Raw genomic sequence first — 27,118 nt, forward strand, 5'->3', positions numbered from 1 at the left:
CCTCAAAAAGCCACATTAATAATCATTCCACTGTGATCAGGTAGTGGCCCCTTGCTTTCATACACAGACCCTCTCCGTCAAGTAAAGTACCACAGCTTACAGAATGCAGTAACAATGCAACCAAGAATAAAAAAATGCACAACAGTCAAAATTACCATTGTACATTTTTTGTCACCCATCAAAAAGCCACTTCTGGTTATCAGCTTTAAGTTGCGACTTAGAAGTGAAATAAATAATGGTCACAGTAAGCGCGCTAATCCTGGCATGTAGCAGTGCATTGCCTACAGCCACTGTGGTTTTGGGATGTTTGTGAATTGCAGAGAACAATGATATGTGGTTATCATCAGTAACCAGTACTACACTGCTGAACAGCTGGTTCATGAATCCTAGCCCCCAAAAGAACATCAAAATAACAACAACAAGTTTAATCATTTCTATGCAACTTCTTAAAGAATGAAAGAACTGCATGAGAAGGTAATAGTACAGTGAGGTTGTTAGATATAAAGACAAGTAACAATTAAAAAGAAATGTAAAATATAAAAGTACTTCTGTCTGTAGCCCTCACTAGGGTATCATCTATCCCAGCACAAATACAGCATATGATTAAAGAAAAGGTAAAGCAAATGATTTGTGCATGTACAATGTATACCTTAGAAACATGAAGGCAATGAACTGTTAACTTGTTTTTCATACAGCAAAACAGGAACTTACAGAAACTTTTAAAGAAAGAAGCACTTTAATTTCAGAAGATGCAGGTTAATTTTGACAAGGTTTATATCTGAGAGAAACACACAAAGGGTGGTGGACAAATGAAAGAAGTTGCCAAACAAGGTAAGGACATGTAGAATTTACAGATGTGTTTAGGTTCAGTAAAATGTTTACAGGGACTATTCTCAGCTCTGTCAGGGTACCATGTTTCCTGACAAATCCCTGCAGCAAGCACACAGCCAGTCTTGCCACGTCACCGAGAATAGTGCTCAAAAGCAGCCAAGATGTTTCTGCACATTTCTTAGTACACCATCTTACTGTTTCTTTTTCTTCCCAAACATATCTTTATGTTATTATTAAGTGCTAGACAAATAGTGAGATGCATCATCTCACCACTTAACATTAAGCCCAAATCTGTTTCTGCTTTTATTCAAAGACACCACATCTGCAGACAAACACACTTTCAAGTGTTAAACGAAGGCTAAATCAAAAACTAAAGATATTATTTGGTTCCATTTTTTCTGGAAAAAAAAATTTAAATTCTATAATTTTGGTATCTTAGTACTGGGAAAAAAAAGTTATGTACTCACCATAACGTTCCAAGTGTGTTGTCCAGCTAACCTTCATTCTTAACTGGTTGGGTTCGGAACCAATCAATTCCAACTCGGCCTTATACAAAAGCTCAAGGTCTTCCACTAGCTCGTGGCTGTAACCCCATCCCATCATGCCCTGGGGAAGCTCCACAGATCTTGTTTGCTGATATAACACTAGATAGCAATAACTATCAAAAACTTATAGAGCAATGAAGAAGGTCGGAAAACCTTTATTTCCAGTTGTAACCACTCTGTCCTCCAGGCGCCAAAGGTAGGAGGAAGTAGGGTGGGATGTAAGAATGAAGGCAAGATGGACAACACACATGAACGTTATGATGAGTACACTTCTTCTTTATGTTATGTTGTCCTATCTCGCCTTCATTCTTAAATGGTTGGGACAGCGTCCCTAGCACCATATTTCTTGGGTGTCTCACAGGAGAATATTCTTCAGAACAGTGAACCCAAAAGAGGCCCTGTTCCGGGAGGCCAAATTCACTTTGTAATGAGTGATAAAGGTATGAGGCGTTACCATTTGTGCTGCAGCAACAAGGGTATCAATTGGTAATCTCACCCGAAAGGCAGAGGAGGTTGCTATGGCTCTTGTACAATGACCTTTTACTTTTATGGGAAGATGTTTTGAGATTTGTAATTAAAACTAATGCAATCTGATAGCCATTTTGAAAGTGTGACCTTTGATACAGGAGCACCTTTCTTGTAGTCTGAAAATGATACAAATAATCCTTTGTCCTGTGTAAGTAGAGGCGAATTGCCTATGTACATCTAGTTGATGCAGCATATATTCTGCCTTGTTGCCATATTTGTGGAAAAAACTGGTAGGTCTGTGAATTGGTTCAAATTAGATTCTGAGCAAACTTTGGGTAGAAAGGATGGGTTTGTTTGTAGGGATACTCTGTCTTTGTGGAAAAGCATGTAGGGGGGCTTTATTTACAATGCCTGTAGCTCTGAGACTCTTCTAGCAGAAGTGATGGCTATCAAAAGGATTGTTTTCCAATTTAGAAACTTTAGATCACAGGATGAAGCAGGTTCAAAAGGGGGAAGAATAAAATGGGATAAAACAGAGTTTAGGTCCTAAGGTGCTGGAAGGAATTTAATGGGTGGTCGTAATAAAATAGCTCCTTTAAGAAAAGCCTTGCAAAGTCTGTAGGACATCACACTTGGCCCCGAATCACCTATGTGGAAGTTAGATATCACTGCTAAGTGAACTCTAACAGTAGCTGCAGCTGCGCCCTCATTAAATAGCTTTGCCAAGAACTCAAGAATGGAAGGTATAGGGGCAGAGAAGGGATCAATGTGGTTATTCAAGGCCCAGGAAGAAAATCTCTTCCATTTGCTGGCATATAACTTCCTCACTGAAGCCTTATGAGACGAGATCAAAACATATGTTTGACTGATGGAGAGGGTAGGGAGCCTAGCTATGTTTGGAATCAAAGCAGCCAAGCTGTCAATTTGAGGGATTGAATGGAGGGGTGGAGCATCCCTGATGCATGAATGAAAAGGTCCAGAACTGGGTCCAGAATCCACAGCTCCTGCTGAAGATGAGGCCAAAAGAAAGGGAAACCAGATCTGACGAGGCCAGTAAGGGGTGATGAGTATCAAATTCCTTCCCAAGGAAATGGCTTTCTGAAGATCTTTGGGTATCAACGGAAAGGGAGGAAAGGCATAGAGGAGACCCAAGGGCCAATCATGAACAAGTGCATCCCTTGGTGACTCCACCAAAGAGGGGATAAGAGCAAGATAGCAGACTCCACCAAAGAGGGGATAAGAGCAAGACAGCTGCTGCATTTAGCATTCATGGATGTGGCAAAAAGGTTGCAGCAAGGCTGGCCCCATTTGCGGAAAATCATCTCCGCTACTTCTTGTTTTAGGGACCACTCATGAGGCATCAGAATCTCTCTACTGAGTTTGTCTGCTATCACGTTGGATTTCTCTGGGATGTGCATTACTATCAGAAAACGTTGGGAGGAGGTCGCTCACTTCCACACTCTAAGGGCCTCCCAGCAAAGGGGGTAAGACCTGGTCCCTCCTTGTTTATGTACCACACAACCAGCATGTTGCCCGTCTGTATTGCAATAGCTCCTAGTGGAAGAGAGTCTTGGAATGCTTGCAACTCTAGAAGCACGCCCCTCATCTCTAGGACATTTATGTGCAAATGGGCCCCATGATTCTGCCAAGTCCCTTGGACTGTCATTCTCAGATAATGTCCCCCCACCCTACCTGGGAAGCATCCGTGGTCACAGTGGCTAAAGGTTGTGGAAGAACAAAGGGTTGACCTAATATCACGAGTGGAGTGAAGCCACCAACGAAAGCCTTTCTTGCAAGATTCTGTTGTCAAAATTTGGTGGGACATGGGTAGGTCCTGCATGGACCACTGAGTGAAGAGTAGCCACTGCAGGATTTTCATATGCAGTTGTGCTAATGGAATCAATTTATTGCTGCTGCTATGGTCCCCAAGATTTTCAGTACTGTTCTTGCTTGTACTTTCTTTGAATGTAAGAAGATGACGAACTCTTTTGAGGGGAGGTTTTGCCATCATTTTTGTTGCATCTAGATCTGTTCCTACAAAAAGGATACATTGAGATGGCAACAAGGCAGATTTTTCATAATTTATTGTGATTTCAAGGTGAGAGCAGAGTTATAATGTGGTGTCTCTTGTTAGCAGATGCTTGGTGGTGGTAGTTAGGAGCCAGTTGTCTAGGTACGGAAACACTTGGAATCCTAGGCGTCTCAAGTGAGCCATGACTACTGCATACACTTGGTGTACACTCTGGGGGCTGTAGTGAGACCAAAGGGCAGAGCTCAAAACTGGTAGCGAATGGCTCCCAACCAAAAGCGCAAATGACTCCTGGATAGCCTGTCCATTTTTATGTGGTAGTACGCATCCTGGAGGTCTACAGTGCACATCCAATTGTCTTTTCCCAGAAAAAGGAGTACTGACTGCAGTGTTACCATCCAGAACTTTGCTTTTATTACTGATTTGTTTAATCTGCTGAGATCCAAGATGAGTCTCCAATCGCCTGTTTTCTTTGGAACTAAAAAGAACCTTGAATAAGTTCCAGATCCTATTTGGTCTGCGGCGACTGTTTGGATGACTCTTTTGTCTAGCAACTTTTGTATTTCTAGAGTGGTCTGTTCCCTTTGACTGGGTGGAATGTCTGGGATGTTCTTTATGTTTGGGACAGGGAAGGAAAAGGGTATAGAGTAGCCTCTGGATACAATGTTTTGTACCCACTTGTCTTTTGTTATTTTTAGCCTGGCATCTGGGTACAGCGACCTAGACTGCCTCCAGAGATGGACAGACAGGCCTCCTTTCAGGAGCACTGAAAGGGCTTACCATGGAATTTATTTATTTCTTGTTTGTTAACCGTGTTAGTCCAGCTTGGCTTGTGGCCCTTTTTCAGTGGAGACAAGCTCCAGTACATAGTAAAAAATACAGAAAGTCACCACATTACAACAGACAAGATGAGTTGCATATTACTATCTGTACAGAAATCACAGTTTTACAATAAAATATACACTGCATTACATTTAAGAGGATGTCAGTTTGAGAATATGTGTAAGATAAGCCATAGGCTTGCATGCATAAATTTTTTTAAGAAAGCTGTACAGAGAAAAACATATGACATTTTGTCAGTTTGGGCAAAGAAAAGTTGACATAGGTGAGGAGCTAGTGGTGGGGGTGTTTTAGGTGGGAGCATGTGAAGGACATTCCCATTTGGAGGACAGATGAGAGAGAAGCATGGATTTGAAGTTGTTATGGTTTGGTATGTTACGTAGTGTGAGGGGGTAGAGAGTTCCACAGTCTGGTTATGGTGTGAGATAGTAGTAGTTGGCCAGGTGGGTGTAAGGGTTTGTGTACTTGTAGGAGGTTTTGGTCTTTGGATCTCAGGGAGTGGGTGTGTAGGGTATTAAAGATTTGGCAAGAGAAGGGCATTCCTTTTGGTTTGAAGAGGAGTTTGTGGGCTGTTGTACGTAAAATAGGTGGTTGGGGGGTTTTAGCCAGCTGAGGGTGTGTAGAAAGTGGCAGTGATGGGAATGATTCCCTGTCACCTTGATTATGCGGAACCCTCACTGCTGCGTGGCTGGCATCTTCCATCCATTACTGCTTCCCCCTCTACCCCTGGGGGAAGAATCACCACGTGTGTCCTGAAAAGCTCTCTGGGATTTTCGGAACCACATTTTTCCTCCCTTTTGGCTTTTGGGTAAGGTCTAGAAGGTAGGGAAAAATGGACTCCTATGGCAGAGAGAGTTTTACCTTCTTGTACATACCTGGTTAGTGTGTCTTTGACTTTTGGCCCAAACAAGGATGAGCTATCAAAAGGAGTATTACCCAAAGAAGATTTAATGAGCTCTGCAATGTCACACAACCACATCCAGGAATGTCTCCGTAAGGAAATTCCTGAACCCGCTGCCCTACTCGCTCCATCTGCTGCATAAGAAATGAGTCTCATGGAGTCTCCTTGTTCGGTGGATGGACAGATGAGAATGCCTCTGACAGTTCCTTTTTGCTGGCTGCCGCCGCCACCATAGCATCTACTGGCACACCTTTCATAAGAAAACTCTTATCTGTGGGGGATCTTATGAATTTATTTGGCCTTCGGGGAACAGCCTCTACTGAGTCTGGAGACTCCCACGCCTTTCGACAAACTAGGTCCATCAGTTCATCGAAAGGCAGAGACACTCAAGTGGTGGAAGGGTGAGACCCACATGCCTTCAGGTATACAGGCTCCTCCTCAGAAGGGTTGATGGACTTCCAGCCGCCTCTTTGTTTAAGAATCTCCAGGATGTCTGCGAAGGAGACATCCTCAGAGGGCTACTTTGGGGGACCCTTCTGACTCATCAAGGTCTGTATCAGATGTGATGGACTCCTCTGAGGGACCTCTTCAGAAGGACATTCTGGGGAGGTTTCGGAAGAGAGGGTTTCACCCAATGGGGCATCCTGAGGCCTGGGGTCTCTGCATGTATGTGGATGCAGTGGTGCCAAGAGAGACACCAGTGCCTTTGGGAGAATAACGTCAGGACCTGAGAGTTGACTTATCTGTGTCCACAGTACTCATCACCTCGAAAGCCCCCCCCCTCCCGATCCGAGGAGACCTCTGGCTCCGAAGAGCCAGAAGGCATCCCCGGAACCAAGGGGGTTGGCTCCGTGGCTGATGTAGGAGACAAGTTCACCCACACCAAAGCCCAGAGAGGCAAGATCGGATTCAACAACTGTCCGACTCTCCTCCCTGGACCCGATGGGAGAGTGTCTGCTCCTAGACTCCTCGAGTTCAGATGGAGGAGATGAGCTCACCTCAGAGGAGGAATCGACGGTGAAAGGGTAAGTCTTGGTCGGTTCTGAATCCCTCTGGGTTGGAGCAGACATGAGTTTGGCCAGCGCTGGTGTCCTTAATAGCCTCTGCACCACATGATCCACATCATCATCAGAAAGGCTCCTGGAGGATCGAAAGGAGGGAGTAAGAGATCTAGCAGACTAAAGCAAAGGGGATATCAGAATAGGAGAAACTGGCTCCAATTCTGGGGATGGGCTCCATAGGTGAAACTCCATCGGCACAGAAGGAGCTGAGGTAGTAGGTTTTTTTGGGATTTTAAAAATTCTGAAATACCCTGACCTTCTTCAATTGCCTCTATGAAGGGGGTCTTCAACAAACCTCTCAAAATAAGCTTATTTTTTCTCTCAAGCAAAATCTATGGATGAATGAATGGCAGATGGCACATGATTCATGTAAATGGACTACTCCAAGGCAGTAAACACAAACAGTGTGACCATCAGTCAACGACATTTTTTGATTACACTTTTCACATTTCTTGAACCCAGAGGGCTAAGTTTCCTTAGGGTCCTTAGACATTATGGCTGTCAACAACTATAATAGGTAATTACTACCAGAAGAAAAAAAAATATATATATATATATATATATATATATATATATATATATATATATATATATATATATATATACACACACACACACACACACACACACACACACACACACACACACACACACACACACACACACACACACACACATTACACTGCAATGGAAAAGTATTTGCCCCCTTCCTGATTTCTTAATTTTTTTGCATGTTTGTCACACTTAAATGTTTCAGATCATCAAACAAATGTAAATATTAGACAAAGAGAACCCAAGTAAACACAAAATGCATTTTTTAAGTGATGATTTTATTTATTAAGGAAAAAAAAATAACCAAACCTACATGGCCCTATGTGAAACAGTAATTGCCCCCTAAACCTAATAACTGGTTGCGCCGCCCTTAACAGCAACAACTGCAATCAAGCATTTGCGATAACTGCCAATGAGTCTTTCGCATCGCTGTTGAGGAATTTTGGCCCACTTTTCTTTGCAGAATTGTTTTAATTCAGCCATATTGGAGGGTTTTTCTGAGCATGAACAGTCTTTTTAAGGTCATGCCACAGCATCTCAATTGGATTCAAGTCCGGACTTTGACTAGGCTACTCCAAAACCTTCATTTTGTTTTTTTAAGCCATTCAGAGGTGGACTTGCTGGTGTGTTTTGGATCATTGTCCTGCTGCAGAACCCAAATGCGCTTCAGCTTGAGGTCACGAACTGATGGCCGGACATTCCCCTTCAGGATTTTTTGGGAGAGAGCATAACTCATGGTTCCATCAATCACAGCAAGTTGTCCAGGTCCAGAAGCAGCAAAGCAGCCCCGTCATACCTCTCAACTTTACAGACTTTTGCAGAATGCACAGATTTTTGCCTCATATTTTTGATCTGTTCCTCAAAATTTGTGGTTTTCTGGCAAATCATTGAAGATTGAAGTCACTAAATAATGACAGACATTTGAGTTTCAGACTTTATATTCTTCAGAAAATACATAATAATGCAAAACCTGTTATTCTAGTAACGTTCTAAGTTTATAGGAGCAATATTTAAATTCTGTCCCTATTTTTAAGCCTTTGTCCCCCCCATTCTTTCTGGCTTTGTCCAGATTTCTTGCACTGAAAGGTATGACCCCACCCCATCACACTACCATCACAATGTTTGACTGTTGGCATGATGTTCTTTTTCTGAAAGGTTTTGTTACTTTTACACCAGATGTAGCGGGACACACACCTCCCAAAAAGTTCAACTTTTGTTTCGTCAGTCCACAGAACATTTTCCCAAAAGTCTTGGGGATCATCAAGATGCTTTTTGGGAAAAGTGAGATGAGCTTTTATGTTCTTTTTGGTCAGCAGTGGTTTTCACCTTGGAACTCTGCCATGCATGCCATTTTTGCCCAGTCTCTTTCTTATGGTTGAGAGTCAAGAACACGGACCTTAACTGAGGCAAGTGAGGCCTGCAGTTTTTTAGATGTTGTTCTGGGTTCTTTTGTGAACTCTTGGATGAGTCATCGCTGCGCTCTTGGGGCAATTTTTGTAGGCCGGCCACTCCTGGGAAGGTTCACCAGGTTTTCTCCATTTGTGGATAATGGCTCTCACAATGGTTCGCTGGAGTCCCAAAGATTTAGAAATTGCTTTGTAACCTTTACCAGACTGACAGATGTCAAGTACCTTATTTCTCATCTTTTTCAGAATTTCTTTAGATCACAGCATGAAGTCTTCCTTTTTGGGATCTTTTGGCCTACTTCACTTTGTCTGAAAGGTTCTATTTAAGTGATCTCTTGATTCAACAGGTCTGGCAGTAAACAAGCCTGAGTGCAGCTAGTGAAAACTGAACTCTACTTTCCCAAAAATGTGATTAACTACAGTTACTTCAAGATTTAACAAGGGGGGGGGGGGGGCAATTACTTTTTCACATAGGGCCATGTAAGTTTGGATAGTTTTTTTTCCTTAATACATACAATTATCACTTATAATCTGCATTTTGTGTTTACTTGGGTTATCTTTGTCTAATATTTAAATTTGTTTGATGATCTGAAACATTTAAGTGTGACAAACATGCAAGAAAATAAGAAATCAGGAAGGGGGCAAATACTTTTTCATTGCACTGTATACTATATATATATATATATATATATATATATATATATATATATATAAATGTATTTTTTGTTTGTTTTAAACTAACACAAGAATAAACTAAGCACTGCAATTTAAGCAGAGAAGAGGCAGTTCTCTAAGCTAAAAGAATCTGCCTAAGATAAAAGGAAAATATAGGAAGGGAAGAAAAGGCCCTCTAAGTTAAAACGGGCCAAAGGCAGCCCTCTAACAAACAAGCTTGCCAGGCAAATTAAGGGAAAAATATCTGAAGTTTACAGAGCTCTCTAACTTAAACGAGCCTGTAGAAGGTAAAACTAAAAAGGAAGCCCACTAACTAAAAACATGCTTAGAAAATATAAATTTTAACTGAGATAGGGAAAGTAAAAAGGCCTAGAGAAAGAAACGACGGACAAAAGCAAACAACCAACAGAAGCGAACACACTAACTTGGTTTAAGTATATGTAATAAACACTAGAAAGCTATACATGCATTTTTAAACTACAATTATCCAAAAAACAAGGAAAGAAAAATTCCACTTAGCCAGAATGTAAGCACCAGATCTTGTTTAGCGACAAACAAGATCTGAGGAGCTTTCCTAGGGCATGATGGGATAGGGTTACAGCCATAAGCTAGTGGAAGACCTTGAACATTTCTAAAAGGCCGAGTTGGAACCAGGGATCGGTTCCGAACCCAACCAGTTAAGAATGAAGGCGAGATAGGACAACAAGTTTTTAAGAATAATGGAAAATAGCATTTTAAGCCAAAGCAATTATTTACTATAAAAGTGAAACCTCTTCCTATACTTACGGCTTGTACACATTTCAACAGTTAAACAAGATCTCAGTAAAGGCTGGAAAGTGCACTTAATTACTGCCACAATTCTTGGAATTGAAGCTAAAAAAAATGAAATTTAATTTTTAATATCTGCAAATCATTGCCCTTACAAAAGGCAGATTATGCCATGTTTACACAAATGAGTTTATGTTGATAGTTTCAGTCTTACATTTCAGAGTAATCTAGCTCCTGCACAGCTACTCAGCATTTCTGAAGTAGAAGATACAGGCATTCCACAGCGTTTCTCCACATGAAGAGAAAGGCTTTACTAATGCTTGTGTTCTACTGTGTTAACAACATAAAGGATTATGATAGGGTCCCCAACTGTAGCCATGTTATTAAGTTCAAGACAATGATGCCAAGAAATTCACCTCAAAAACAAAGCAAGTGAAGGAAGAGGGGAATCAAACACTGAAACACAGGAAGCAGCTTGTTAACAGCTCACAGCCTTAATTGTCTGCTCCAAGTGCCAGACTATTCTCAGTGTCAAACTGGAGAGTGGCAGCCAAGTATAGGGGAAGTGATATGGGTGGTAGAGAGCTCTGGTGTGATACCCAGTCTATAGCTCCATGTGAAAACAATCTGGTTCTGCTGTGCTGTCAATTGCCCAAGACACTAACTGAACTCATGTTGCACGGGCAGTAGTCAGGGCTTTATCCCTCAGTGCCACTAACTTTATATTACTCAGTGAAAATTTGAAATTTAAAAGTAGACAAGCTAGAAACCATCTGTTGCATGTCAGAAAACATAACAAAGAGGTATCTGACTATAAGGCTATGACAAATTTACAGGTCTGAAAGCCAGGGTAGAGGAAGTATAGATCTTTTTTGGCATATCCTTCACACTGGAAAAGGTTAGTGGCTGGAAACTCAACCCATAGCCTTGGAGATGGCAGCAGGATTTCCAAGAGAATTTCTGAAGAGGTATTTGTGGAACTCTATCACGTTTTATACCATCAGAAGAACAAGCAGAATTGAAAGCATCCTCCAAAGCCCCAAGAACTGGTGGTATTGCCAGGGGTTTAGGAGAATCAATACTAAACAAAAGTTAAGTACTTACCAAAATGATGCATCTGTGTTGTCTGTTTTCATCTTCCTCAAACAATGTTTCAGATCTGACTTTAGCCAATTCTCAGACTTTGGATCCAATAGCTCAAGCTCCACCCCTTACCCATAATCATCTCACAAGCCCCAGATTACCTCAGATCAAGTTTCCCCTTGATATCAATTGGGATTACCACCTGTCCCTCTTTGGTCAGTTGTGTCCTGAAAAAAAAAAATGGCAAATGTCCTAAGATTTTAGGACAAAATTATTCTCAAGTTTTCTTTAACAGTTAAAGAAGACAGTTATTTGTTATACGAAACACCTAAATTTTATATGAAATAGCATAAACAACTCAATTGCTACAAGAATAAGCTTTTATTTTGGAAAAAAAGTTATGTCCTTTGCACTGGCCATGGGTATGATTTGTCTTGCAAAATCTCATGTTTCTATAAAAAAGGTCCCACTTTGTGAATCTGAAAAGGTGGCAACCCTAGATATCAATGTATAGAAGAGAAACAATCCTGTAAATAGAAAACTCTAGAAACATGACAGCAAAGGTATCTAGAGCTCTAAGAGGGAAAAGACCAAGATGGTATACTTCCGGGTCATACCAGGAAACCACAGTAGCATCTTCTACCAAAGGGAAGGGGGAAATGAAGGAGGGTAGGTTGAGGAACGACAAAAGCAGACAACATAGATTCATTGTTATGGCAAGTACAAAACTTTTGTATCAGACCTCTTTTTCGTCCATCTCTCAAAGATTAGGACAGAGAATCTAGAACCACAGCAGAAATAGCTAGCAAGTGGGCCTTGACAGAGGAGTAAGCTAACCCTTGACCAATTCACACAAGTAAGACAGAACCACTGGAACATCTATGGTCGGTGGATCCAGGTTACTTGAAAGACACTAAACAGAAGAATTCTTCCATTTGGATAAGTAGGACTTCCAAGTATTGGGTTTCCTAGCCTTCTGCAGAACCCTAAGCATGTTGTCATGAGAAAAAGTGTCTGAAAGGAATCAAAACCCCATCACCCACAGAGTCATATGCAGAGTAGACAGGTGTGGATGAATGGGAGTGCCTTTGTCTTGTGTGAGTAGGTCCACCCTGTGAGGTAACGTGTGATGACTGCCCTTGGCTAAATACAAAAGAGGGAACCAGTGCTGTCTTGGCTATAAGGGAGTCACCAGCAAGATTTTTGGTTTGTCCTGCTGAATCTTAAACAGGATTTTTGGAATGAGGGGAAGGGGGATGTATAAAGAAATATCCACTTCCAAGAAAATAAGGCATTCGCCTTCCAAACCAAAGGACCTGGAATTCTAGCACAAAACTGAGGAAGTTGTCTGTTTAGAGGAGAGGCAAACAGATCTACTTGGAGTACCCCCCACTGGTAGGCAATGTCTAGAAACACATCCCTGTGAAGCATCCATTCTTGGGATTGAGTCAAAGACCTGCTCAGAGTGTCTGCTACATAATTCTAACTGGAGGAGATGTACACTGCCTGAAGAGTGACATGGAACTGAACTGCCAGTTCCCATGCCAAGACAGCTAACCTGCACAGAAGATAAGATCCCCCCCCCCATTTCTTTACATACCAGAGGATTGTGGTATTGTCTTCCAACAATTTTAGAGGAACTGGGAGGAAAACAGGATGAAAGGCCTGAACAGCCAGCAGAAGTGCTCTCATCTCTTTGATGTTGATGTTGATGTGCTCCTTTCTTTGAGATAGGGACCAAATCCCCTGCAACTTCAAGGAGCCAAAGACTGCTCCCCAACCTTCACCTGAAGCATCTGTGAACAGCTCCTGAGAGGGAAGAGGGGGATGCAAAGGGAGGCCTGGGTTTGGAGACATCTGCTGAATCCACCAAAAAAGTTTCTTTTTTAGACAGGGAAGATGAGGAACCAAGAAGTCTAGAGGATGTGCATGCTGCATCCAAACTGATTTCAGGTACCACTGAAAGTTTCTCATATGGTGTTTGGCCAGAGGTATCAATGGAATGGTGCAGAGAAAGAAGATTTTGGAAGAAAGAAATGAGGGAAAGAGCCTTTGGAGGAGGCAGGGAGGCCAGCAGAAGGTCTGCCTGTATCCTGGACCCCAGGAAAACATGATCCTGAAAAGGAGTGAGAGATGATTTTTTGAACTTGATTGTGAACTCCAAACTTTGCAGAAGAGAAATTATGAATTGTAGGTTCTACAGTAAGACCACTGGAGAGACATCCTGAAGCAGAAGATAGCGTAGAAACAGGAAAACTTGGATGCCTCGAAACCTGCAGAAAGCAATTACAGGAGCTAGGTATTTGGTGAATACCCTTGGGCCAGTAGAAAGGTCAAAGGGTAAAGCAGAGAACTGAAAATGTGAGGAAGCAACAGAGAAATGTAAAAATATCCTGTATAGGGGATGAATAGGAATGTGAAGGTAGGCATCCTTGATATCCAGTGAAGCCATGAAAGTCGAAGGAAGAATAAGAGGAAATAAATAATAATTGTGCTCACTGAGTGGCGCACAGCTACAGTTATTGTACTCCACAAGGGGGGAATCCACCTTGGAATCCGGGAACTACCATCCCATCAGTCTGAATTGCCTGATCTGCAAGGGCATGGAACTTCTACAGAAAGACATTGGCAATCTTCAAACACTGAACCCCACCCGGTTTGTGTTCGTGAAGGGCCAATCTTGTCTTCTGAACCTGACTGACTCCTTTAAATCAGTCTGCAGAGCTGTGGACGAGGGTAAGGCGGTCCACACAGCCTATCTGGACCTTGCCAAGGCCTTTGACACCACCCCCCCCACTCTGGAATCCTAGATAAACTTACTAAGCTGGGCATAAATCCCTACGTCACTCGATGGGTTGCCAACTGGCTTACTGACAGAACCCAGACTGTAAAAGTAGCAGACTCCAAATCCAGCTCCAGACAAGTGAAGTACTTCAGGGTTCAGTCCTGGGACAGCTCTTGTTTGGCATCTACTTCTCTGAAGTACAGGCCAACACTAAGGGACTCTGGCTAACGAAGTTTGCAGATGACTGCAAACTGGGAGCCATTACTGAATCCCCAAATGATGTGGATATTCTACAAAAGGGCCTTACAGAAACAAATGCTTTGTGCCAGAGCCATGGACTCAAGCTTAATGCCAAGAAATGTATAGTTATCTCCTTTGGGAAAAAACATGTACCCATGAATTATCACATAGGTGGCAGTACACTAAACACTGAAAATGTGATGAGAGACTAAGGGACACAGGTGGACAGTGGTCTCACCTTCGATAACCACATCGCCACAAGAGTCAGGAAATCCTTCTATGTGGCACACCTCATCACTAAGAGCTTTTCATCCAGAAAAAAGGAGGTCATTGTCCCACTGTACTCATCCTTCATTAGACCCATTTACAGAGTACAATGCCCCATTTGGTATGTACCTCACAAGACATCTGCAACAGCTGGAAAGGCCACAGAAATACCTCACTAAAAGAATCACAGGCTTAAAGCGGATGTCCGATGGTGACCATCTAAAAAACTCCAGCTATACTCTGCGGCATATCGTCTACTCAGAGGCAATCTCTGTTTAACATACAAGGCCATGTCAAACCCTGAGCTGTTGGACATGCTCCACTTAAAGAAATTCCAATCCCTCAAAGCCACATGCTCTAAACCTGGTCATCACAATGAACAAAACATGCTGGAGGAATGGGTTCCTGCCCTAGAGACTCCCCATACTCTGGAATAAACTGCCCATAATTGTCAAGCAGAGCGCCTCCTTGGCCCTCTTCAAAAGGAACCCTGAAGATTGGATGGGTGATAGGAAATTCACCCCAGGGATTATGTCAGTCGCCCTGCTAGACAGGGGTCCAGGGAAATAAATATTGTGGGAAGAAATATCCACGGAATTGTTATGGATAGGCTTGTATAGGCCCTAGGGCCGATAGCCTAGTACCAGTCTATGAACCTATTATTATCCAAAGAAGCATCCATTAACTTAGATTTAGTGTCATCTGGCAAAGGAAGTATTATCCAAGAGTACCTCCTCAAAACAGAGCCTGACACAGCTGTCCTGGAGGATGCTTCTGCTGCATTTAATGGAATGGTGTGCTACCCGAGAGGAAGCCCCTAACAGGGACAAGGCATGTGTCTTCCCTTCTGAATCTGGAAGGTCAGAAAGAACTTGAGTGTCAAAACATATCTGGACATATGGGTTTGGTAATTAATAGCACAGAAAGCTAGAGTGGCAGAGATACAGACCTTCTTGACCAGCCTTTCAACTGTCCTGCACTCCTTATCAGAAGGAAGAAGGGAAGTGGATAGCAGTAGTTTGGAAGGTTTATCTGAAGCCACAGAATCCACAGCAGGGTCAGCTAAAAGAGCACATGAAAAGAAATCTGCTGTCATCTGGCACTTTATAAAAGTCATCTGGCTTCTTAGGGGAAGGGGGCTGATAATCTGAAGGCTGGGGCACCTAAGAGAATGCATCCAGTAAAGCAGGGGAAACTGATGGAACAGCTGAAGGGGAGGGAGACTCCATTTGTAATAGCTCATAATCTCTTCTGCACATATGAAACCTGTGAGCAATCCCACTTGAAAAATTCACTCATTTTAGTAATAGTTTCCAGAAACTTAATCTCTTCTATAGGAGATTCTGTGCCATTAGATTCCTCTTCTGGAGAAGTACACTCCAGTGGAGATGGAATCTGAGTGGAATAAGCTAAGGATTCATCATCTGAAAATAGTTCATCTTCAGAAGATTCCTGTTCTGTAACTTTCTTCCTAGGGGAAAATGTCCAAGGGGAAGAAGGGACAGACCATCAAAAGAGGTTTTAAAGCCATAAGGGCATTAAATAAGTCCTGGGTAAAATTTTGCCATTCACTTTGAGGGTCCCTGGGAGCAGAAAGATGTTTGGTCTTTTGCTTCTCTTTTAACTGTATGTCCACCTTGCCAGACATTGGCCTACACTCAGTAACTTAGCCAGGATTTCCTCCCTCACCAAGACTTAAAGGTTGCCCCAGGCCCTTCAGTGATCATGAGCCTAGGTTCCCCTGAGCACCTGAAGCATACGTCTGCACAGCCTCCAAGGACATGTGTGTAGTGGGATTCATGGTGGCCTCTGAAGCAGTCTCAGCCAATAAATCCAACTGAAGAACCAGATGCATCTCCAGGCCTTTTTCAGCCTCGAGAGAAATGTCCAATGTAAGAGGTGCAGCTGAAGAGTTAGACTTAGGCTGTTTGGCCTTTCTCTTCAAAGACTACTAGACCTCAGGCCCAGACATACCCTCTATAACATCTTTCGCTAAGCATTTTAGATGCTGATTCTCAAGGTAGATAGCTAGAGGATAGACTAAAGCCAACTACGCAATATTTTATGCACAAAGGCCTGGCAAATGGAACAAGATTTATGATTGTGAGTAGGCCCTAAACAAAATGAGCACTGCTCGTGACCATCCTTATGTGGAATCGGTCTCCCACAAAGAGAGATATTTTTTTTTTTTTTTTTTTTTTTTTTTAACAGGGGTAGCAGGAGTGGGGATAAAAGTCAAAGATCTGAGGTGAGAAAATGGGAGACATAAAAAAACAAAACTAGAGCATCACTTGTCTCCTAAAAACAGTGAGCCACATCAACCACATCTGATCGCTGGAAGCGGTATATGAGATCTGGGGTAATCTGGGGCATGTGAGAGAATTATGGGTAAGGGGAGGAGCTTGAGCTACAGATCCAAAGTCTTAGAAGTGGCCAAAGTCAGATTAGGGGTCAGATCCGAAACCCAATGGCTGAGGAAAGGACGAAAAAAGACAACAGATAGCATTGCAACCTGTCAGTTTTTTCCCGGTTTATCCGGAAATCAAACTGACTGTCCAGTAGTCCAGAAAACACTGTACAAACTCTGGTATTCTATTTAGAAAAAGAAACACACTGTTGAAGTTTTTTTTTTTTTTTTAAAGCATAGTAAATACACAGGAAAAAGGGCATCACGAATGGAATCGTTGCATCACGTTCCCCTCAGACGATGTGATGATGACATCACAAAATAGGTAGAAAACGGGCAGGAATAGGTGGGGTTATATGAGGTGCAAGGGGGCACAGCCTAAGACCAGTTTTAGCCACAAGGAAAAGTGGCAACCCTAACATCAGCTGAAGGCCATAATACCTCTTCTGTGTTTCTGAAATCTTTTTTTTCCTTCCCATTGCAACATGTCTAACTTTGGAAATAATGATAGAAAATGAAATTCTCTCAACAGGAGAATCTCAGATACTGACTCAAACTGGAGATGGGACTTGAGATGCATAATTATGTCATTCTTCTTCCTCTGAGTCAGTAAGAAACTCTTCCTCAAAAGAACAGGGGGATTGTTTCTTCTTAAGATTAAAGGAAACTGGGATCATGTATTGTAAAGATTGAAAGACCCTTAAAACACCTTTAGCAAAATTGCACCATTCAACTTTGGATCCCCTTACAATAGACGCAGTGGAAAGGGGATGCTTTTTTTTTTTTTTGTGCTTCATGTTTAAGAGTGTCCAGATTAGTGGTCCTGGATGTGTAGGACATCTGGATCTCCAAAAGCGAGCCTGCCACCTCCTCCTTTACTAAACCTGAGGTATATCATCCATCCCTTGAGAGAAGAGAAAACTGTCCTCCCTTCTAGGCAGGTGCCCGATGTCTGGTCTAATAAGGACATGCCTGACTACCGTTTCCCCACAGAGTAACACACAGGGATCTGGGTGTATTCTTCAGTCTCAGAATGGAAAAGCAAGGTCGAAAGAAGGGTCCTTTCAGTACTCTAGCGTTTTGTGTTTTTTGTTTTCCTGAAGGGGAGTATAGAGGAGTAGGTAGCCATGGAGATCCAAGCAAGGGCTTTAAGACATCTGTTTTTCAGGAAAATTTAAAGTTATTTATCCAACTGTCCAACTGGGATAAACAACAGACAAATATCACAAACAGATATTGTACAATTCCCTTACACAGAAGATACAGACAGTGTGGGAATCCTCGTATGGAATTTGTCCGACACACAAGCATTTTCTATTCTGTCAGAAATAAGAAACAATGTCACTGCAATTTTAATGTTAATGTATAGCACAAACGTAGAGTTTATTTTACATTTTATATAAAGTGTTTGATTTATTAAATGTTATTTTTTACTTTAGTGTTCCAGTAGTATTTTATATTAATTATGCATATATGTACTTTTTTATAGATAAAGAATTATAATACTTATTTTATCTAAACGTACTTGCTGCTAAGTTCTTGAAGAGTACTATACATATCATACACAAATACTGATTGTGTTTGTTTTAAAGAAATCATTTATTTTCAAGGAAGTGAGGTATTATATACTACAGCTGATGTCAATTAGGCTGACTTTAGTATAAATTGTAGTTGGCGCCTTTTTACTGTGTTTTAGCCTCTGAAGAAGCTACGCTGTTGTAGTAGCGAAAACGCTATTTATTTTTTGTTATAATAAAGCTGCGTTAAGGCTTTTGGTGACTTTCCTGACTTCCGAGTACGCCTCCAGGTTTCTGAAGTTTGTCTACACATTTTTTTGTATAAGTGATCAAATAAAGGAAGGTCCATAAAGGGGGTACTTCTCTACCCAGAAAAATGAGGTACAAGCCAAATGTAGAAAGTAAAGACACGGTACAGACGACATCTGGTTGGACACTTCAACAGCAGGAAAGTTCTGAATTTTGGCACCTATACATCCCCTTTTATGCCAGCACACTATCGTGCTTCAACGGACATGCAATGCATGATGAAGGTGCCCAGAAGCCTTTGTGCACTGGCTGGAGATTCGATCCTTGACCAGATATATTCCTTATAGCTTTATGCTACTGCAACATTGAATAAATAACTAACATCAGTAATGACTGGATATTCTAAACACATGTTGGCTGCTCTGCTGTTGGTGAGTTGTAGATGGAGACACTTTAACAGAAGCTTACTAGGGTAGGGACATAGCAGCGCTTACCATGGTAATGGCATAGAAATCAAACAGATCTGGTCTGACCATGTATTAACTACCCTAAGCTTCACCTGGCTGGCTATGCACATAAAACTATGGGCACTCTAAAATAAAGTTTGAAGTGCTGATTGCAGAGATGCTTGCCTGTACCACTGCTGGTAGGGACATGGACATAAATCTAAAAAGCTCAAGTTTGTGGTGGAAAGAAGAGAAGTGGCCTTTACCAGATGTCTTGAAAGCAGTAATGTTTATCCCTCCCTTTTGGAACATAACTTGTTTATATCATACAAGAGTCTTTCTACACCACTAAATTTTGTGTCTGATTGATATTTAGGGGAAGTTATCATTCGAAAGATCATAATTTCTTCAGCTGGTTTACATTCAGATGTATGAAAATGGATTCATACAAACCATCACACCTGCACTTCATTAAAAGGTTACAGCAGACCCATAAAGGGGAACTCTGTCATTTGCTATGCGGTGGAAATATCCAGGACAAAATAACTGCAAGAAATGGCTGCCAAAGGTGAAATTAGTCTCCCATGATGATACTTAGCAGGCCAATATAAGAAAAAGTTAAATCAGGCAATGAAAAGATTAATGAATCGGGCCCATAATAGGTTTCAATTGACTGTATATGCTGTTTTACTTTTTTTGGTTCTATTACTTTTGCAATTAGGAGACATCAATCATCATTCAAGAATACATATAAATGGTGAAAGACTACATCAACTATTGAGAAATACCTAGATCTTTCAGTATTTACCAATTGTTACCGATATGAAAATCAACTCCAGTTAGGTACATCTGCTTGGCAAAGGCAGTAATAAAAGTAATATACTGTTTAACAGGTCCAACACAAACATTGTCCATAAGCATGTGACCTTCACAAGATATTTATTCAAACAGCCTTTTAAGAAGAATGTGTACCATATGACAAGCAGCTCCCCAGAGACAGATATTAATATAATTAAAACCACAAATCCCATAAAATACACCTGTTTTTATTCATGATGTATTGTTGAGTGTGTGTGTCTGTGTATACACATAGACAAACCTATACAGATGTGCGGGGTAAGTGTGTCTGCAAGCTTCTATGTAACAAACTATGTTACATTAATAATTTTAAGTAAACCTTGACTCTTAACATGTCATAAGAATCTTTTTTACCAACTTTTTTGCATTCAGACTACAAACATCCCATTGCTTTTGTATTATTTCTCAATCTGCAGCTGTAAATCTGAAAGTCTTTTACAACTTCTGTTATAACATTCACATCTATGCTGATTTCTTTAAACCATTTCATTTATTCTGTATTGATTTGCAGGCATATCTAATGTAAACGAAATACAAAGCTTGGTTTTCAACAGCCCAAATTATTTTGCTTCTCTAAACCGCCATTATTGCAAGTTGCATATTTAGGTCATAAAGATCATTCAACAAGTCTCCAGGTTACCGTCCATCTCTGAGAAATGATTGTACAGCAATGGAGGCCAAACTGGATCAGACTGTCTATAAAATTCATACTTCCAACTACGGAAGTCTCCAAGCTTCTGTCTCTGCAGTGCGCAGGCAGTGACCGTCTCTGCAGTGCGCAGGCAGTGACCGTCTCTGCAGTGCGCAGGCAGTGACCGTCTCTGCAGTGCGCAGGCAGTGACCGTCTCTGCAGTGCGCAGGCAGTGACCGTCTCTGCAGTGCGCAGGCAGTGACCGTCTGCAGTGCGCAGGCAGTGACCGTCTCTGCAGTGCGCAGGCAGTGACCGTCTCTGCAGTGCGCAGGCAGTGACCGTCTCTGCAGTGCGCAGGCAGTGACCGTCTCTGCAGTGCGCAGTGATGTTTTTACATTATAACAGCACCAAGTTATGTCAGAAAGGAAAATTCTGGTGCTACTACATGCACTTACACTGCACCAGACTGTCAATGGGGCACTTGAGAAGAGTCTAAAATTAGCAGGCAACCAACTGAGATTATCCAAGGCTGATGAAATTGGTGCTTCAAAAATCATGAAAGGCACAACACTAACCCTTTAAATTTATTTGCCTCCTAACTCTTACTGACTCTCCAGCATGCCACATGCTGAAAAGTAGGACATCTCTATAGCTTTCACCCACTTTATGTATTCAACATGACTGTGCTTTACTTCACACACCAACATTTCCCAATATTTATTTTCAGATCCCCTTAAAATTTTAGTGCTGCTTCAGGTCCCTTGTTTGCTCAGTCACTTTTTGATACGACTCTTATGGCCTATCATTTACTCCAAAACTGTAAATTACTTTGTTGTTAATATCTGCCATGAAATCTTTGAGACAGAGCTAGGAACCCAAATGTTTCTATAGACACCTATATAACAGTAAAAAAAAACTGTACTTGATAACCAAGTGAGAACATAATGCAGCATATATGACTATGTTGCTGCTGTTTTTATCAGCAAAAAACTTTAGTATAAAAAGAAGAAATACTGTCAAGACAGGATGGAGGAGTTAGAATGAAGAAGTTTCCTCAGATGAGGACAGACCTATGCAATGTCATTACTTGTTAGAGCATGTGTCAGTGGCTTACCTGAGTGCTTTCATCATGGAACCCCTCTAAAAAGCTTTCTAGAAGTTCATCTGCATTATCGATTCTTTCTGCATATTCACCCACAATCCAGATCATGGCTGCTCTAGCATCTGGCTCATCCAGAGAGTCCAGATTCTCACATAAGGTGGCAATGATGCTCTCATACCTAAGTGCACAAAAAAGCACACACAATAATACTTAAAATATGCTTACAAATGTCAAACCAATACTTTAGCATACTGGTTCCTGAAAACCGTGACACTCACTAGAATGACAGAATGAAAAGGGTTCTGAATTAATTCATTAATTTCATTTTTAAAGAATTTATTTGATGCTTTCCTGCAGTAGAGCTTATTCTTTTAATAATCTCACACTGTAATGTGCAAATAAAGGGAAAAGAAGCATTCTAAGAGAGCTGTACTTCATGTCTTATCACCAATGAGAAAAATAAATGTCATATACTTTATGGATGCAGCAGTAAGTCAGTACTGATCAGTAAAACATCAGTAAGCAATGCAATAGAAAAAAGCGCCTTGTTTCTGTCACATACTTTACATTAATGGTTGGTTAGCTTAGTGATACAAACTCACAAACACTAATTCAAAGCAGCCATGATGATCAATTGATAAGAACAATGCAAACAGCATCTTTTAGTAAATTAAATTTTGCAAACAATTACAGTACCTTTGAACAACACACCTCACGGCCAGTAAAATGAAAGTGGTATGCTATGCATTAAGCACGATCACTTTTATTAAAATACAGAAAAAATCTCTAGCGCCTCGGCTGTTAAAAGCCTTTACAGAGTATACTATTTCCTTTCACCACGTTCCTCATATATATTACATCACACTCATTAAACAATCAATCAATTAAAATAATTAAAACTTGCCAAATTTAAAGACATTTTACATAAAAGACTTCCAATGAAGTTCCCTGTTAAGCCCCCCCCCAGGGGGTAATGTCTTGTATTTTAGAATAAAAATGGGCTCGCTTTCTCTCTTAAATTATTTTTAATACCTTCTGGTGTTCTAAATTTATCATTTAACTGCTCTAAGACTGTTGCTTGCAATCCCCCCAGATCTCTGTTGTGACATGTATTAAAATGTTTTGTTATGGGACTAAACGGTTTATTTTTCTTTATATCTCCAATACGTTCTTTAAGTCTACTAGCAAAACATCTCTTCCTCTCCCCTATATAATACAACCCACAGGGACACTTCAGTCCATATATTCCTTCAGTACCTTTTTTCAAACACTGCGACTCTACCGCATGCATAAAAGTAAAAATATCCTACACATACTTTCCAGATCAGCGAACAAAATTTGCTGTGCGCCATTTAAAAGGATAAGACTCTGTATACAACACTTACTTGAACAGAACAAAATCAATTCAAAACATAGCCTTCTGTGCAAGCATCCCCAAATTTAAGCGAGGTCTTGCACTCAATCTCTATAATTAATAACTAGGACATTACATCAAAAAGAACTAGTCTCACAATGCAAATACTGTGACAACAAGAGCGGCTGCCAAACTGTAATCAAATTAAGCATACATCAAACTGCAACAAGGCAACTTTGACTACTACCTCGTGAACCACATTCAGTGCAGTTATCCCAAGCTTGAACCAACCACTCAACAACACCCAGCATTCAGTGATGATGCAAAGTCACAGAAGTGTTAAGACACGCAAGTCAAAGACTCGCTCTTTCTTCCTTTCAAATTACATGGAATGTGAAATACATTACTCACCCTTTACACATCTTAGACCTCACATCTCCAGCTTTATACTATGTGAATAAGTAAGCAGCATTCTTCACTTACACTTAACCTGAACTCACTATCTGTCCAATAAATCACTATCACCACGAAATGGATACAGCTTGCTTAACTACGCTTAAATACAAAGTGTCTGGATCAGCAAAATTAAGATGGTGTTTGGCAGCTGAACACCTACCAACCCCACCTATATTACTAAAAATAAATAAATACCTTACTTTAGACTTTCTGCTTTAGCAAACATCAATGGGTCTTACAAAATCCTGAATCAGACATGAGAGTTTACAGAAATGCGATTATCCAATGCACTTTTCCAAGCAGACTTCCTCAAAAGAGATGCTTCACCAAAGTGTTTACACAACAATAGTGTCTTATGCACCTCAAGGTGTGGTGACCTCAAACACAGATTTCATTCAGCCAAGGGGAGCACAAAAGGCACAGCAACATCTTGTTTACAGCTTTCTGAGGAACTATTTATTTACTTATTTAACATTTGTTTACTAGGAAAGTCCGACTTGGAACAAAGCCAATTTTCAGCGGAGGACCGGGGAGAAACATTCCAGAAGTATGTCTTTGTAACATGGGAAGAAACCGGAGCATCCAGAGGAAACCCAAAAAAATGCAGGGAGGACATGCAGACCTCTGCACAGAAGGCACCCCAGCCGAGAATCAAACTGGAGAACCTCTTGCTGTGAGGTGACAACGCGCCATTCTTTATATAAACTTTATGTTGGCTTGTCCCTTTGAAGGATAGCAGCTTGACAAAGCTCCACTGGTTAGAGACTGCTTTCAGAGCCAACAACCACAAAAAACTACCATAAGTCCAGCTCCACACAAACAAGGAAGAAGCTCCAACTATGACCCAGACTAAATGAAACTGATTATTAGGTTGGGCAGTGGGGGAGGATGGGACAGAGTGTCTGACAGCAGCTTGCCCATCGGGGGGGTGGGGGTGATCCAGCTCACTAAAGTGCTGACATCTACATTCGCAGCTCACTGAAGTGCTGACATCTACACTACAGAATGGTAAATGTCATGCAGCTGATAGTCAAGATATACTCTGGTCTCTGTCAAGACGCATCTGCATAGCAGATTTCATGGGAAGTATAAAGGAAGATGTACATCCATGAACAAAAGCACCATGGACCCTCAGATCTGCTATCACATATGTTAGCCACCAGAATGGGTCAGGGATTAAAATAAGGGGGAAAGACACACAAGGGAATGAAAAAAAATAGCTACCACTAGTACCTGTTATGTGGCTTACAGTAACTGACCAATATACACTCTGTTGTTATCACAGGCCTGCCTTTTTAAATCGATAGAGTGCTGTTCCATCACTTCAGTCTCAACATTCACCAAGTATTCAAGGGCCTCCACAATGCAGCTCCATGGCTCAATAATGCTTTTATCTTCAGTTCTAACTAGTACCTGTACCAGAAATGTAACACTTTGGTCCTAAACCCTAACCACAGCAAGACATTGAATCAGTGTCAGTCTTGTATCCAAATGACATCACTACACTATTTTGCTTTTAGAGCTATATGACAGTCATGGCATGATATTGGGCTGTCAGAAGGCACAGACAGCAGCAATGAGTTCCAGGACATCTGGTGCTAAATGCTTTGCACCTGCTAATGTCATTCAAAATAAGAATTTATTTAAGAAGTAATTCTGATGGTGGGATGCTAACTTTCAGTAGGCTGAATTTATTAATTAAAGAAACAACTGCTTCTTATACAAAAAAATCCATTCCTGCTGCAGTTATTCTGTAACCCTATCTGCTTAACAAAGTGAAGCAGTATGGTGAAATGTTTGGACAGTCTACCTTTCTCAGCTGCTTCACTTACCAGTGAAGTCCAAATAAACCTCACAGAGACTATGGGTCTAAGTGAAGAAGTGTTTAATTCTAAACATCTACACAAGAAAAGCAAATGAAAAATGAAATTGCTGAACAGCATGCCACAAATTATAGCAACACTGAGATCTTTCATAGCCTGACTCCAAAAAAAAAGGTAGGCTTAAAAATTGTAAACCAAAGTAGACAGTCTTGAAAACTGCAGTAGGGAGAATGACCAACTACTAGATTTACTTTCAGGCATAAAGAGCACAAATCTAGTGGATAATAAAAAATAAGAACAAAAGTGACTGGGAATAGACTGAAAATCCAGAATAGAGACAGGTTACCCACTACAGCCACAAGGTAGACAAGCTTTATTTAACGGCACCCCTTTTTACCATACAGTTAAACTCCTTTATTACTATGACTGTGGCAAATCAAGAACAAAGGTAATAACTCTGGTTTCTTCAAACTAAAACACAGATCAAGCCAAACCCATTTTGCATTTTTCCTTAACAGAGGCTACAGCTCTGTGGCCAGCAATACCTGGTCAAAAGGTAAGGCACTATGACCAGGTGTCCCAGTTTGCTGTGGTACAAGAGTTGATAGCCCTCCTGCTGAACCAGCGGCATGGTGAGAGTAGTAAACTCATCATCCTTGAAGGGGAGGGATTCCAAACAGTAAAATGCACAGAAACACCATTATCGTCCTCCAAAGTGCTATGCTTTCTACTAGCCTAATGACACTTTTGCATTCCAAAAGAAAATACGAACCCTCTACCAAAGTGCCTTGGATAAAAGAAGCAATCCACTAACCTACTTAGAAGCAACTTTTTTTTTAGAGAAAGAACCCATCAAAGCAGAGAGTTAATATGTGGCTCTCAAATCAGTTCAGCTGAAAATGTTTCAATATCACAAGCAAAAAGAGCAAGCCCAACAGTAATATCAAAACATGATAAAATTAACTGTACCTGATAAAGATGTGTACAGAAATACTGAAATCAATGGAGTCTGCAGGAGGCAAAAAAATCCCAGGCTGAACTGTGAACACTTGCACCTAAGAGACCCTTGTGCCACAGTACCAAATTTATTCAAAATATGGGACTCTTCACTGCACTAAGGACACTAGTTTATTCTTGCAGTTTGCTTCAGGACTCTCTGTAATCTAATTTAAATATGTTTAACCAATGTCAATGTGGTAGCATGTTCACTACCTCTGAAGCCGAAGATTGCAACTTCCAAACCATGCTGAGCATCTAGTTCTTACCTGAAACAATGGTATCAGAGTATAGCTTTGAAGAGTTGTGCACTGGTGTTCCATGTCCCATCCTTCAAGTGATACAGTAAACTGGTTTGCCCATAATCTAGATGAGTGTAAAGAATCCAAGGGAATATTCAAAAAAGAGAAAGGAAATTCCTCAGTGTATTAGCCAAAATGTATTCCCCACAAAATTGGTACACAAGATTATCTCGGTCAACATAAGATTGATTAGTAGAGCAGGCTACACAGATGCCTCGTTGGGCTGTGTCTGGGTGAGGGTTTGGTGGATACTGCTACACATTTTTGTGCTTCATGACATCCGAGGATGAACGTGGCTATATGAAGTCCTTAAGTACTATAAGTTTCCTATACTGCTCTACACTTTCACTAGCAATACAATGTAGTTTACACGTGGGATGTACCAAGGCTAAATGAAGGTTTCTGTCAGCAAGTTTCACCCTATGGATTACTGGTCCTCAAGTGGACTGGTTAGCTATATGATATATATGCACACATACATACATTCAAATCTCCATACAGAAAATACAGCAAAGTCAACTTCATA

The 27,118-nt window shown here is 41.1% G+C and overlaps 1 protein-coding gene across 3 annotated transcripts in view; it reads right to left on the reverse strand.

Annotated features, from left to right (window-relative positions):
• Nucleotides 1-27,118, reverse strand: part of AP2B1 (adaptor related protein complex 2 subunit beta 1) — a 1,330,026-nt gene that overhangs the window by 1,055,320 nt on the left and 247,588 nt on the right. For all 3 annotated transcript variants that reach the window (XM_044063279.1, XM_044063277.1, XM_044063278.1), the window contains exon 11: nt 21,674-21,839. In XM_044063279.1, coding sequence (XP_043919214.1) covers nt 21,674-21,839 — 166 coding nt within the window. The remainder of the gene's footprint in view (nt 1-21,673; nt 21,840-27,118) is intronic.

The sequence above is a fragment of the Protopterus annectens genome, chromosome 2.part1 (assembly GCF_019279795.1).
Source record: "Protopterus annectens isolate FY-2018-M chromosome 2.part1, PAN1.0, whole genome shotgun sequence".
NCBI lineage: Eukaryota > Metazoa > Chordata > Ceratodontiformes > Protopteridae > Protopterus > Protopterus annectens.